Source organism: Ostrea edulis, chromosome 7 (genome assembly GCF_947568905.1).
Source record: "Ostrea edulis chromosome 7, xbOstEdul1.1, whole genome shotgun sequence".
Taxonomy (NCBI): Eukaryota; Metazoa; Mollusca; class Bivalvia; order Ostreida; family Ostreidae; genus Ostrea; species Ostrea edulis.
In genome coordinates, this window is record NC_079170.1 from 75,367,545 (window position 1) to 75,382,046 (window position 14,502).

Genomic DNA, 14,502 nt, shown 5'->3' on the forward strand with positions numbered 1-14,502 from the left:
TCATATCTTGGTTATCGGGGGTATGGTGGGACCATAATAGGGAAAGAAGAATATATTTGAAAAAGATATATTTATTCCCGCCATGACCCAATGATAGTACATGAACTACGAATTTTCCCCACCAGCGTCTGTATTTTTATCAGTTAGTGACAAAACGACTATGTAAATGTGCATTTTCACAGTGAGAAATTGTATTAATTTCGTTAACGATGTAAATTTAAACCGGCGAACATAAAGTGGCAAGAAATGAAATATACAGCATGCGTGATGTTCATACGTTACAGTCAAAACATTTCACGTCATTGGGCGTCTTAGAAGCTTATCGCCGCGGATAAGTGCATACATTGAAATTGAAAATAGTGGGGGGGAGGGGGGGGGTCTTTTAAAAAATCTAAATTATGATGCATATCAAATAATCCACAATTAATCAAGATTGGCTAAGACAGTTCGTACCGTTTACGAAATAAACCTGGTTCAAACTATCTCAACTGTATAGACAATTCCGCCTAACGGGGAACGAGTTAACTTTTCATTCTGTTGAAAACCTTAGATTGAGCACATTGTGAAAAAGAATCATCACAAAGATAATTCATCGCCATCAAGTTAATTTATTAACATTCTTCAATCGTATACGCAGCAAAACAATCCTTTGCCAGTGCAGCGACAGGATGAGGCCAACAAGAAACAGAGCGAACCAAGACTGTTTGATAGATTGTTTGTCTGAAAGGTGAAGATAACGAACAGCGATCAATCTTATAATATATATAAGCAATACAATAAAACGTTCCTTCAAAGAATATAATCACCATTTTCATGGATGGGTTGTCAAACTTTGCCATGTGCTCGGTGCTTACGGCCGTTTAGCGGGGAACTATTTTTATCGTGCCACACCTGCTGTGACTCGGACCCTCGGTTTAATTTGGTGGTTTTTTACAACAAGCAAGGGGTGGTGTGAACCTTTCTAACCCGGATCGCAACGGGATTCGAGCTCGAGACAAGGACGGCATGCCATCCAAGGCAGTGAAGTACGCCAATGTTATGGTCACCGCCCCCGCCCCCTCTGAAGACAGAAGATACCCATTCCACCGGCGATGGGGGTTTAATCACGGACGAACCTACTCTCCCCTCTCAAGGTCAACCTGGTGAGTCACTGCATTTATTTAATGTTCCTATTTTATACTGACTTAGTTCAAATACGACCGGCAGTTCCGCCTTCGTAAAGCACTCGCACAACACATCTCGTGGGGCGATGTTAATGTTCAATCTTCTGGCATCCACCACATGCAAATTCATATCCTTGTCATGTCCTACATTTCATATATACTTATCATCGCCGATGCTCTATTAGCATCACGCTCAAAATCACACGGCCTCTCACCTCTGGTCGTCGCTGGTTCGAATCCCGCTCGCGCCTGTATTAAAATGAGAAAGTTTCCCAGTTCACTCTCGGAATGTCGGTGGTCTCTTCCCAGGTACATTGTATCTGGGTTCTCTCTTCCACCAATAAAAACTGGGCGCAACAAGATATCTGAAAAATTGTTGAGTGTTGCGGAAAACAGCAAATCAATCAATCAAATGTATCTCAATGGCAAACCTATGACACGATTTTGATTGTATCTATTTTGCCAAAATGCCATTCATGTATCGTTATGATAGGTTTCGTAGCCTTTTAATAGACATGGCTAGCAAGACGGTCAAACAAAGTGTAACTCATAGTCAGATCAATGCTACAGAATTGCAAATTCTTGCTTACCCTTCATTCCCCCATTCTTTGAATTAGTCCGTTATATCGCGTAGCTTTATTTTATTCAAATCGCAAACCTATACTCAAATCAAGAACATCAAAGCATATGACTTTTCAACACTTTACTCGACCATTACTTACGATAAATTAGACTAGAATTTTTGACATCATAGACAGCTGTTTCTTCAACAAAAATGGAAAACGCAAATATTCCTATCTAGTGATCAGTCATAAAAAAGACTTTGTTAAACAACAATCTGATTCCATGCACAAGTGCTCTGACGTTGAAATAAAAATTATGCTAAAGTTCCTCATCGACAATATATTCGTCGTCTTTGGTGATCAGGTCTTTCAACAGTCTGTTGGAATTCCAATCGACACGATTTCTGCTCCCTTGTTAACTGACCTGTTTTTATATTCCTATCAAGCAGAATTTATTCAAAACTTCTATGTGAGAAGAAAAATGATCTATTACCAATAATAATTTTCATTCATGCAAGGTGAAGATAACAAACAGTGATCAATCTCATAACTCCTACAAGCAATACAAAATAGATAGTTGGGCACACACGGACCCCTGGACACACTAGAGGTGGGATCAGGTGCCTAGGAGGAGTAAGCATCCCCTGTTGACCGGTCACACCCGCCGTGAGCCCCATATCCTGATCAGGTAAACGGAGTTATCCGCAGTCAAAATCAGTGTGCCAAGAACGGCTTAACAATCGGTATGAAACACGTCGGACAGCATTTGACCCAATGCGAGGTTGTATTGACGAACTAGATCGTTATAACGACCATAGAATTTGCGAAATGCTGACTTCAATCGAGACTGTTGAAATCCCTGTACCATCAACTTGTTTGTCAGTAGCTTACCTCGATTTAAAAACTGACTATACGCAGAACAAGCTCTTACATATCGAATCAATTGAGAGATATAAACACCATATGCAGGTGATAATGGAATATTGCTACATAAAAATGGGAAGTTGAGGATGAATAGGCTGAACTCATCCCGTTTGTCATACAGTTGAGTTGTCAGTTTGCCGTTAATGTCTACTTTCAATAAAATATCTAACTATGAAGCAGAAGTGGACGACTCTTTGGTGTCTTTTATTTCGAACTCACAGGGATATATCGAATCGACATATGAATGAAAGTTATCATTGTTAATAGACAAAACATCGTCGATATATCTAAATGTCGAATTGAAGGCCACAGCAAGAGATTTCCTTTTCTCGCGAATAAGTTTTTTAATAAATTATAATTAATATAAATATAGAAACAGGTCAGCTAACAAAGGAGTACAGTTCGTGCCCATCAGAATTCCAACAGACTGTTGGAAGACCTGATCACCAACGACCACGAAGATATTGTCAATGAGCAACTCTATCATATTTTTATTTCAACTCCAGAGTACTTATGCGTGGAATCAGAGTGGTTTTAACAAAGTCAGTTTTTGGATGACTGATCACTAAATATGGATATTTCCTTTTCCCATTTTTGTTGAAAAAGCAACTGTTTATGATGTCAAAAAGTCTAGTCTTTAATTGATCGTTAGGAATGGTCGTGCATAGTGTTGAAAAGTCTTGATGTTATTAATTTGGGAAAAGTTTTGCGATTTTACTAAAAGTCTTTTAGAATCCACATTTGATTAACACAACTTCTGGGATATATAGTTGCAAAGTAAGTTTGAAGTTTCTCCTTCACAGCTGTTGATATTTTCGCGAGGAGCAAAGATAGGGGTTTGGTAGATCACTTACTGGACCAGCAATGTATCTTTGTTTGTAAGGGTTTTTATATAATTTAGGAATCCAGTATAGGTACTGTAACTAATATTCATTCAAACCATTGACTGGGATATTAAATGTGTCTAAAACTGAAGCATGGTTTTGAAGAATTCCCTGTTTTAAAAGGGCAGTCGGAGTATAAATACGATTACCAAAAGTGGAATTAATGCCAAGTTCGTTTAAAATACAGTTGTAATAATGAGCCTTACAAACAAAGACAATGTTCTTACTAGCTTTGCCAGCTGGAACCAAAACATATTCCTCATGTAACCTATCTAATTCTTTTATCACTTCTGGTTTACTTAACACAGAGTGATAGATGATACGTATTTGTGTTTTTATATGTCTAATACGGGATTTTAATATTTCTCTGATGCTCTTAACCCATTCTGACAATGTATTAAGTTCTTCTTTTTCATATTTATCCCATCGTCTGGCATAATCTTCGACATAATTCATAATAGAAAGTTCTGTCGCCATTTAAAAGACCGAGGTTCTCTGTATTTAGGACCTTTTAGAATAGGTGATTTGAGGTCCTCATTTTCAACTATATCAACATCACCAGTAATGACATTTTCAGCATGACTATAGTTGAAAGAAGATGAAGAACACGCTGGTGGATTATGTATAAGATGGCCTATATCTAGACACTGCAAAGTTTGCTTATAATTAAAAAGTTTAGATGCAATAGTAGAAGTATAGCTGTAGGAAATACAGGGTGTAGAATTGAACTTGAAATAAGTTGGAATACGACTGAACCCTTCTATGACTAAGAAATGTAATGCTAAATTCACGCCCCAGGGGTTCAAGGGTTTTGAATACATCTTGATTACAATTGTAGGTACCAAGGACCTCACATGTGTCAAATTCAACTTTCGTAGTAGTTATCTATTATCAACAGTCCCTATGCAATTACGTGTTATTGGTTTGCTATTTCAGCAATTAGATTATTTTTATTCTATATAGTTTACAGAGGATTCCGAGAGCGTAAGTGATGTGGAGCGATATATGCTATTTCATACACACTTTTCTGGTTTGTGCTGGAACCAGCCTCACAGCGGATAAGTTGCATTATATTTTCACCTTACTTGTCATTATTTGGATCTTTAGCACCTTCCATAACAGATATACCCTTGATCCAAATCGTTAGTCTTCATTAATTACAGTTTCCGATAATTATCGACAATTTCAATCTAATTTTGGACTTATAGATTGTTGATCGGTTCATGGTTTGTTTATTCTGAATGTCAAGCCTGATTAGAAAAGTAATTGCTTGGTTAATTTTGAAGTCAATCACACTATCGATTCTATTTTCATGCAAACATTTGACTGATTTTGTCTCAGATGTATTTGGCGTTGACTCCTTTTAAATTTCATTGAATAGATATTTATTGGAGTTCGTATGGTTACAGAAGTCAAGAAACCACATCAGGAAGTATAATGTTCTGTTATCCAACTTTTCCAACATTTGTCCTACGTTTTCTAACCTTTACGTCATGTTTTAGTATCAAACAGGGGATCTTGAAACACTCGCTCTCTTCTGCTCAGTACTTGTTTCAAGGATGCGTGCTATAGGGGTATAGGTTTAGGAGTATTGATTGGTTGGGTAATTTTGTATTTTAGCTCAAGTAACCGGCTTTTAATTTTAATCTTAGCTGAGTTAGAATTATTTTTCGCATAACTTTGCAACGTTTGGATTAGTTTGATGAAATCATTTGGAATTTCCGGTTGAAAACGTTTGAATCATTACAGTTTATTGTTAAATCTTACGAATTGTTACAACTCAATATTATAGAATTTTACCCTATTATGCAGTAATTACCTCAGTTTTAAGGAAGTTTTTTTTATGGAATTCAAACATCAAAGTTATTCTAGAATTTTATGCTGGGAATCTTAAGTACCAATAGGAATCCATTAGAGATATATCAGTTTAGTTATGGGATTTAACTTTCCTCAAAGAAGGACTAAGAAAAGATTTTCTAAATCGGTGTTAGGTTCTTTTTTGTCAAATTCTTGCTTTCCAACATAGGGGTTGTTGAAAGGGCTGACAAGTGATTACGGTCCGCCTGAATTGAGACTACTTTGTTGTTAATATTACTACCTATGAGAGTGCCCATTTTTAAACGGTCAAATTCAGAATTGAGTGTAAGTTTTGGTCAGGAATCCTGGACGTTGTAGATATTCACATGAAAATTGCAAGAAATTCAGGTAATCTACAAATTGAGAACGATTATCAGAAACGTGAAATATTGCTTACAGTAAACATTGCTTTAGTGTGTGCAAGGAGGTTCGATCGCCCTGGCTGTTGAGAAGCGCGACCGCGGAGAACGTGTGGAAACGATGGGGAGGGGGCACAAAGAGAAAGGCTCTCCCCTCGTGTTTGCAGGGGGCCTGGGTGACGGATAAGGTTGTATGTCGCCACCCGCAGGGGGTGTCACAATTTAAGCTGTCACCCGCAGGGGGTGTCACAATTTAAGTTCTTCTGTCTGGATGCCTTTCATTTATCTAGTTTTTCATCATATTTTTTTTATCTAATATATTCAGACAAGTTCACATTTTTCCTTGCCCAGGATAACAAAAAAACCTTATATTTCCCTCAGAGGCTCAATAGTTTCCATTGCCTGGCTTACACTATTCAAATTTCTCCCTTTACTATCTGCTTTACAAAGTTTTCAAGATTAAGTGTCTCCAATTTCAAGTATGCATGTTAAAAAAAGAAAAGAAAGAAAAAAATATCAAATTTGTAGAGATATTGTTCCAATGCATGTCGCGGACTGGGGAGTGCGCTGGGGTATTTGATAATTAATTCTGTACCAAAACCGGCTCTCCGCCACCTACTACTAAAACAGGGTGCAGGTATTTCACGTGTACCCACCCGAGCACCACTAAAGTAGGTCAAAGTCAGTGGATATTCATAGAAAATAGTAATTAATTGATTAAGTTGCTAAAGTTTAATTCGTGGGGCTCTCAGCTAGTTCATAGCTGGGGTAACATATATCTCCTACATGTACTAAGGAAAGGGATGTAACAGGCCGGTGCATGTTGGACAAATGTAAGAAATTCCACTTGTTCTTTACACTAGGTAGCGCGAAGGAGACAGTTCAGATGCGTAGATATCTTAGAACATGGTCACCGTTCAAATGCGGGTACCTATATCCACAGAGGTCCCACTGTTGCCCCTACTTTGGTAGTCAAACTGACAAACAAGCTATCTCCCCAATTCCTCACAAAACATATCCATGCAAGCCTTTCCATCTTATCTGTAAATTTGCATCTTGTTCCTGATTAAAATTAATATTCAAACTTTGATCACTCTTTTTAATCCAGCTGCTAAGCAACATATGAGGGATCACAGGGCAGCCAGTCAAGCTTCGGCATACCTACTGGTTTATTCAGATATTAGGTCAATGTCAACTATTCAATTTAGGCATTAGGTTAATTGTCGTGCGGCTGGTTTTGTTGTATATTAAAATTAATTTCAACAGAGTAGTTCCTCTAGTTAGATTTAACATATATTTGGTTCGGTCATTGTCATGAAGCTATTTCTTTTATTAATGTTGATCATCTATACATTATACACTTATCATTTAACGCAGTCTTATTCATAACGATGGAAGCGCTGCTAGTTCAAATTATAATTAACCTTTTCGCAATAGAATGATATTATCAGTAAATATCCATGAGAAATGCAGACAGGTTTTTTTTTTTCGTAAATCAAGTTCCAAGTACACATACGTTTTCTTAAAATGATAACCGTACAAATATGCTTTAAATAATGGGTACACGGGTCACATTAATTTTTCATAAATATTGTTTTCAGGCCTGATACCCGCTCATTCTTTTGTGATCAGCTAGATGGATTTTAAATATTGAGCTAATAATTATGTTCCTCTTCGTTCATTCATTTAATACTTTATTCATCCTTGAATCTTATATTGTTATTGTTCTTTTGCTGTTTTCCACCAAACTTAACAACTTTCCAGTTATCTGTTGGCGCCCAATTTTTATTGGTGGAAGAGAGAACCCAGATACAATGTAACTGGAAAGAGACAATGGACCTTCCGAAAGTAACCTGAGACACTTTCTCACGTACCGGCGCGAGCAGGATTCGAACCCACGCCGACCAGAGGTGAGAGGCCGTGTGATTTTCGAGCGTGATGTTCTAACCACTCGGCCACGGAGAACCCTTGAATCTTATAACATACACACAGAGAGATATACCGTAAATCTGGATATGTTTGCGTCGATTTATTTTTGCGAATATGGGTAAAAACACTATATATATTTTTTTGCGTTTATTGTTTTTGCTAATTTATGTAGGAACACATATATACATGTACCAATTCTTAGTTATTTTTTTAAAAAAATTAGTTTTGCGAATCCAACTGACTCGCAAAAACGCTAAAAATTAATCAACAGCAAAAATAGCTAGATTTACGGTATATATATATATATAATATAGATAGATAGATAGATAGATAGATAGATAGATAGATAGATAGATACATGTAGATAGATAGATAGATAGATAAATAGATAGATAGATAGATAGATAGATAGATAGATAGATAGACTGATACATACATACATACATACATACATGTGATAAATTCAAGACACTCATCAGAAGGGAAACTAATGACCCTGTGGCTGTTCATTTTTATTCCGATTTTCACACCATAGATAATTATAGCATAATAGGCATTGAAAAACTGAACAAGAGCGATATTTACCGGAAATATAGAGAAAATCTATGGAAGAAAAAGCTTAATATATATATACCAGTTGGTATAAACAAAAGGGAACATTACTGTCTATAAACTATCTTAATGAACATTTTTGGGTGTAGTATATGTGTACTATCTATTTAAAATATTTTTTAAACATATATGTTTATGTATATGCAAGAATTTGCTTTACACCAATTAGAGTGCACTTACGGGTATGATTTAAAAGGTTATTACAGTAGCTCTCGCAATTTTTCAGATGTTTTTGGCGCAATTTTGATACATGACGTTGCCTTTCAGATGTATGTACATTGTGACGTCATAATACGTTGTTCAACGTTAGTTGCTATGCATTTTAATAAACACGACTGATGAAGGCTGGTGAAACGGCTGAAATTTTTGAAAAGTGTTTCAATGTTTTTTTAGTATTCTTACAAAATAGAGACTTTGTAGATATATATATATATATATATATATATTTATATATATGCATGACTAGGTCCATCACTTCTTATATAAATAAAACTAAAAGTAAGAGATGGAGGAATGTCTGATTAGCATGAGCTGAAGACTTATTGAAATTGACATGTACTGGTTTGAGCTCACCTGAGTTGAACTCTGAAGTGATATGTTCTGATCACCTGTTGTCCATCTGTCTGGAACTTTTCAAATTTTTTACTTATTCTTCAGAACATTGGCCAATTTCAATCAAACTTGGCAAAAAGTATCCTTTGGTGAACGGCTTTCAAGTTTGTTCAAATGAAGGACCACTCCCTCTTGAAATGGGGAGGGGGTACTCACAAAAATAGTGTTGAGTAATTTAGAAATTTTCTTCTTACAAACCACTGGGCCAGAAGAGTTGAATTTTACATGAAAGCTTCTTGACATAGTGCAGATTCAAGTTTATGAAAAGCATGACCCCCGGAGTCATACAATTATATAAGGAAAATCTTTAAAGTATTCTCAAGAACCACTGAGCCAGAAAGTTTACATTTACATTAAAGCTTCATGTCATAATGCAGATTCAAGTTTGTTAAAACCATGACCCTTAAAAATATTTATAAAATGTAGTGTTCTTTCAGTTAATGAATTAGATACTAACTTTGAATGCTCCTCCAACCCGCTTGATAGGACATGTCCCCTCACATTGTTTGCCTTTTTAGCTAACTTCTTTAGCAGAGCTGAACATACCAAACCTGTCACTGAATCAACAAATATATCAATACAGTGATTTTTGTACTATAAACTGACAGCCTTGAGAATATGTTACTGGTGAACATAAACACAAACTCGCATATATGATCTTCGCTTTGAAGCCAGTAAATTTCTGCTAGTTCCTTTCTGTTGGCAAATATTGCCCAAAGCAAGAGATCGGAAATATTGGCGTGTTCCACAGGAGTATCATTCTGTTTTGAGTCGGGTGTTTGTTCGCTTGTTTCTTCGTTTTCTAATTAATTTGTTAAAGAAAATGATTTGAAATGATTTAAATTATGTCAAACTATGATTCAGTGTTCCTCATTGCGTTAAATGGTAACTGGACAAATTATTTTGACAATCCAAGATTAGCATCCCATCATTTACAATCCTAAAGTTTTGATACATAGACGATAATGAAAATTACTTTTATCAATAGTTAATCAGCATATCAGCTTGAAATTACTATTTGTAAGTTAATAATGACTGTGTTTTATTGGGAAACAATACATACCTTTGTTTCGCAAAAGTTTGCGGCATAAACGTTTGGCTGCGTTTGAGACTTTCTTGCCTAGTTCGCATTTCTTGTGTATATACGTTTCCTCCTCCTGCGTTGCGCAATGTCTCTCTGGGTTTTTCAATTCTCCCATAACTGATCTGTATTCTTGACACACAATCTTAGCTTTGGACTCATGACTTTGCTGTAAAGAGGGGAATACACATATTTCACTATAATGACATTCATGAATATATTACAGGAGAAAATGAAGATTGCATAAAATCGTTTTTCCATTTCCTAAGGCCGACTAAGCATATACTCGTATGACACACAGTTAATATACAATACACAAGTTCCAAATGTTTCAGTTTTTAGATTCGTTTTCGAAAAAAATTAGTTACACCTTTATTTGGATTTCAAGATCTACATTGAACATATTCCATGAAATAACAAGAGATACAAGCCTTAGCAATAACTATTCAAAGGGTATGGTCAATGTTATATTTTAAAAAAGTTAACCAAATCCTAATGTCGAGATAAAAAAAATCATATTGAAATACCAGATCATTTTCACTACCCATGCAAAGGCCATGACCAAAATCTTTCCAAATACACACATACAAAGGCGAAAAACTTATATGTCCCTAAATATCCGATTACTGGAACTCGAATCATTTCTAAAAGGTAATTTTGAATGCGTTTAGTTTGAAACTAATTTACTTTCGTTTTCGCTTAGGTCTGGGAAATGAAGAATTGACTCACCTTCAATATCCACTGCATGTGGTGACAGTTATCTTCCCATCTACAGTGCACACAAGAGACAGTCTAAAATATAATGTTAAAGTGTAAAACGTTAAATTGTCAAATATGACCACGGAAAATTCAAAATCAAAAAACGTTACGTTGTATAAATTTGATGGTTATTTAAAGAATATAAAAAAATACGCATTCTTATTTTTGATTGTTTTTTTTTTTTTTTCAATATTCGTGCTCTTTTGCTTTTAACTGTTTTTCTACTGTTACTTTTTAGAGTTTTTAAGGACTAAATAAATGACGGTATCTTTTAAATGGTTTTACATCAATATATCATATGAAGGTTTTCTGCGTCTCGCATTTTCTCTCTCGAAAATACCCCTAAACACTGTGATTTTTCATTTGTGGAGTTCTTTGTTTGCAATTCTCCAAGTTGAATTTTAGAGTTACAAATTAACTGACAAATTTTTATTTATGCAAAACAGACGTAACTGTTAGGTATGTTATCACTCAAGTATTTAACAGATGCGTGCACAGAGTGATAACACCTGGTCATCGTTTAAGATAATTAGTAGTACATCCGAGGAGATGGTTCACTGCGTTACTCGTAAATTGTAACATATGGTACATAATTGATGTAAATTTTATTCCAATTTAATTTTTTGCGACTCAAAAATACTAGCAAAAAAGTGAGAATTGGATTATCGCAACAACAAAAAGTTATACTGTATAACCTGTTGTGGGGTTCGCAAATAACATTATTGAGAATTTCACTTTGTATATATATCAAAATGATGTTCAGCCAACATCTTCCAATAAATAGAAGATTGCAACATCAAGTAAGAATGTGTTACTACTTATACAAAGTAATTTATGTTTGTATCAAATATATTTGGCAACAACATCATAGCAAATGTTATGATAACATCTGTAAGACTCTAAAGTGCGATTGTCGCTCCAAAGTGCGATGGTCATTCCAAGGTGCGATGGTATGCGCCAAAATGCGATGGTTTGTTAACGTTATGGACGTCAAAGTGTGATGGTCACACCAAAGTCCGATGATGCGGGGTTCTGTTACGTCACGTCACTGTAACGTCATTCTTAACGTCTTTGAAAATAACACTGAAGAAATACAACGTCAGTTTATCCCAATGAACGTTATTTCTGCTGCAGTGAAGGCACCAACGTCTTTGGGATATATTGAGGGAAGGCATGAATGATTAAGATTGTCATGGATGACAGCAATGACAAGCTGTACATTGATGAGGATTGTGATAATGGTAAAGTACGTTTGTTGTCGAACTATCTACTTCGTCCAAGCAGTCTTTAATTCATGATCATTTATTACTTGCGATTTACGCGTAATAAATTCCTGAGAGTATGCTATATTGCAATACATTATACATGATTTCCAACAAATGTATTATCTCCCTCATGCATAGCTCTTATCTGGACGAATTTGGCTCCATTTTTTGACACACTGTTTTTGGCTATATTTAGCTCTAAAACTGCATAGTTATTTCGGATTTCAAACATTTCGGTTGAGCATCACTGAAGAGACATTATTTGCCGAAATGCGCATCTAGTGCATCAAAATTGGTACCGTATAAGTTTTACATTATGATCCCTGGGTCGAGGCCTCTGCTGGTGGACTGTTAGTCCCCGAGGGTCTCTACAGCCCAGTAGCTAAGTACTTCGTTACTAGCTTGAAAATACGGATGTATACTTAATTGCTGTTATAAAATTTAGAAATTCATTTCAAAATTAAGGATTATCTCCCTCATGCTGTTTTTGGCTATATTTAGCTCTAAAACTTCATAGTTATTTCGGATTTCAAACATTTCGGTTGAGCATCAATGAAGAGACATTATTTGTCGAAATGCGCACGCAGGACACTTAAGGTAACGAATGAACTCGGTATGATAATGAGATCATAATGAGCTTATACGTCATGGCAGTTGCTTTGCCTTGATCAATCCATATTTGGATACACATACACAAACTCTAATTTTAGGATCATATAAAAATATATCGGAATATTGCCTTTATTCTACGATAAAATTAGTCAATTTTCCCTGATTTGACAATACATCATAAGGCATTATGATGAGAAATACCCCGGTGAAGTTTGTCATATGGTTGGAATCAGCGTCTAAAATGCGCTTACTAGGCACATGGCAAAGACGACGCGACGTTCAAAAGATGTCAGCTGTACAACTTTGAAATCGGAAAAACCAAGGTAAATTCTTGTAATTGAAATAATGATGTATGAATACCTGAAACCAAAGTTGTCAACAATGAAAGTAGACAATATTTACTGTGTTTTATACATTGATTCAATACTTTAGAGGTAGTATATACATAGTTTGATGTTCCTTGTTTACATACTGCACACGTCACACGTAGCCGATGTATAGCATATATTAGGTGCACACACGCAAAATAGGCCTATATGTTAGAGAACTGATGCTCAAATGGTACCAGTTGTTGTTTGTTTATATAAACATGATTTACATGAGTACAGGCGGGTATCTAGGCAGTAAAATCCACAGGCACCTAAAGTATGGATATTACATGTACTTACCCCCCCCCCCCTCTTTCTTTTGATTTTTTTTCTTGCTATAATTTCTCTGAAATAAGTAAATTCCCTATTTATCATCCTTCTTTCGATTCATGTAATCCTTTCACGCTTTTTGTAAGCTTCTACCGGTATGATTTAATTCATTTATTGATCCATCAAGCACGTTGGCATACAATCATTTTACACAATATGAAATATGTATAATGATGACAAACTAAATACTAACAGTTCATATGCATATATATATATATTTGGCATGTACATATGACGTTAAACTGTATATATAATTTAGTATTGCATGTATAACATTAGCAACCTATAATTTATTACAAAATTTGTGCTCATTTTTTTTCTATACCCGGACAAGGCCAATCTCTAATGCTTACAAAAAGTGTGAAACGATTACAGTACTTTAGAAATCGAAAAAGAAATGAGTTAGACCGGGAATCAACACATTTCAGATTCATCGCTGCAAAAAATATTTTCAAAAATGGGGGTGGGGGGGGGGGGTGGCGCTAGTATCAGTGCATCAGGTATCTGTGGTAATATCTTGTACAAATGCACGTGTAACTACATTAATTTTGATGCTCTAGATTTACAGTCACATTTAATTTTATCAAGTGACATACTAGAAAAAAAAATAAACTTGGGATATTTTCGCTTACATTACAGTTTGAATAAATGGAAGAAAAATAAAAGACCCTGAATGCATACTGATTGCCCACGTTTTTTATGTGTATTTGAGACCCTTCTTTAATACATTGAATGTTTGCGGCATATGTATTTATAATATGAGAGATGTGCATGATACCAACAAGAATGTGAACTTTTCAAAGAGCATGATATTTCCAATTTTCCACATCTCTAGACCAGTGACCACAAATGTACATACAAGGTAATTTTACAAACTTTAAATAATCCAATCAGGCACTGGATATACATAAATATAGGCATTATTTACATCTAGTCAATATTGATTTCTTCAAAATGATAAATAAGAGAAAATTCATATGAAGCATGTTTTGATATTGCTGTATGGTATGAAATTTGAATGTTTTTATGTTATAATGCACATATAAACTTGAACACTTAGACCTACAATATTGTGTTTTAAATATTTTTGACTGGCAACTTTCATCTTTTTTCCATTTAGTACCCACAGATGACAGCCATATTGGCTCCAGTAGATAATATTCATCTCCATCAGCTGGTTACTA

The 14,502-nt window shown here is 35.3% G+C and overlaps 1 protein-coding gene across 1 annotated transcript in view; it reads right to left on the reverse strand.

Annotated features, from left to right (window-relative positions):
- LOC130048779 (uncharacterized) overlaps nt 1–14,502 on the reverse strand; it is a 55,621-nt gene that overhangs the window by 554 nt on the left and 40,565 nt on the right. The window contains exons 11-15 of the mRNA XM_056145831.1: nt 10,714–10,776; nt 9,967–10,153; nt 9,553–9,705; nt 9,361–9,460; nt 7,922–7,932 (exon numbers count right to left, since the gene is read on the reverse strand). Of these exons, the coding sequence (XP_056001806.1) occupies nt 7,922–7,932; nt 9,361–9,460; nt 9,553–9,705; nt 9,967–10,153; nt 10,714–10,776 (514 nt within the window). The remainder of the gene's footprint in view (nt 1–7,921; nt 7,933–9,360; nt 9,461–9,552; nt 9,706–9,966; nt 10,154–10,713; nt 10,777–14,502) is intronic.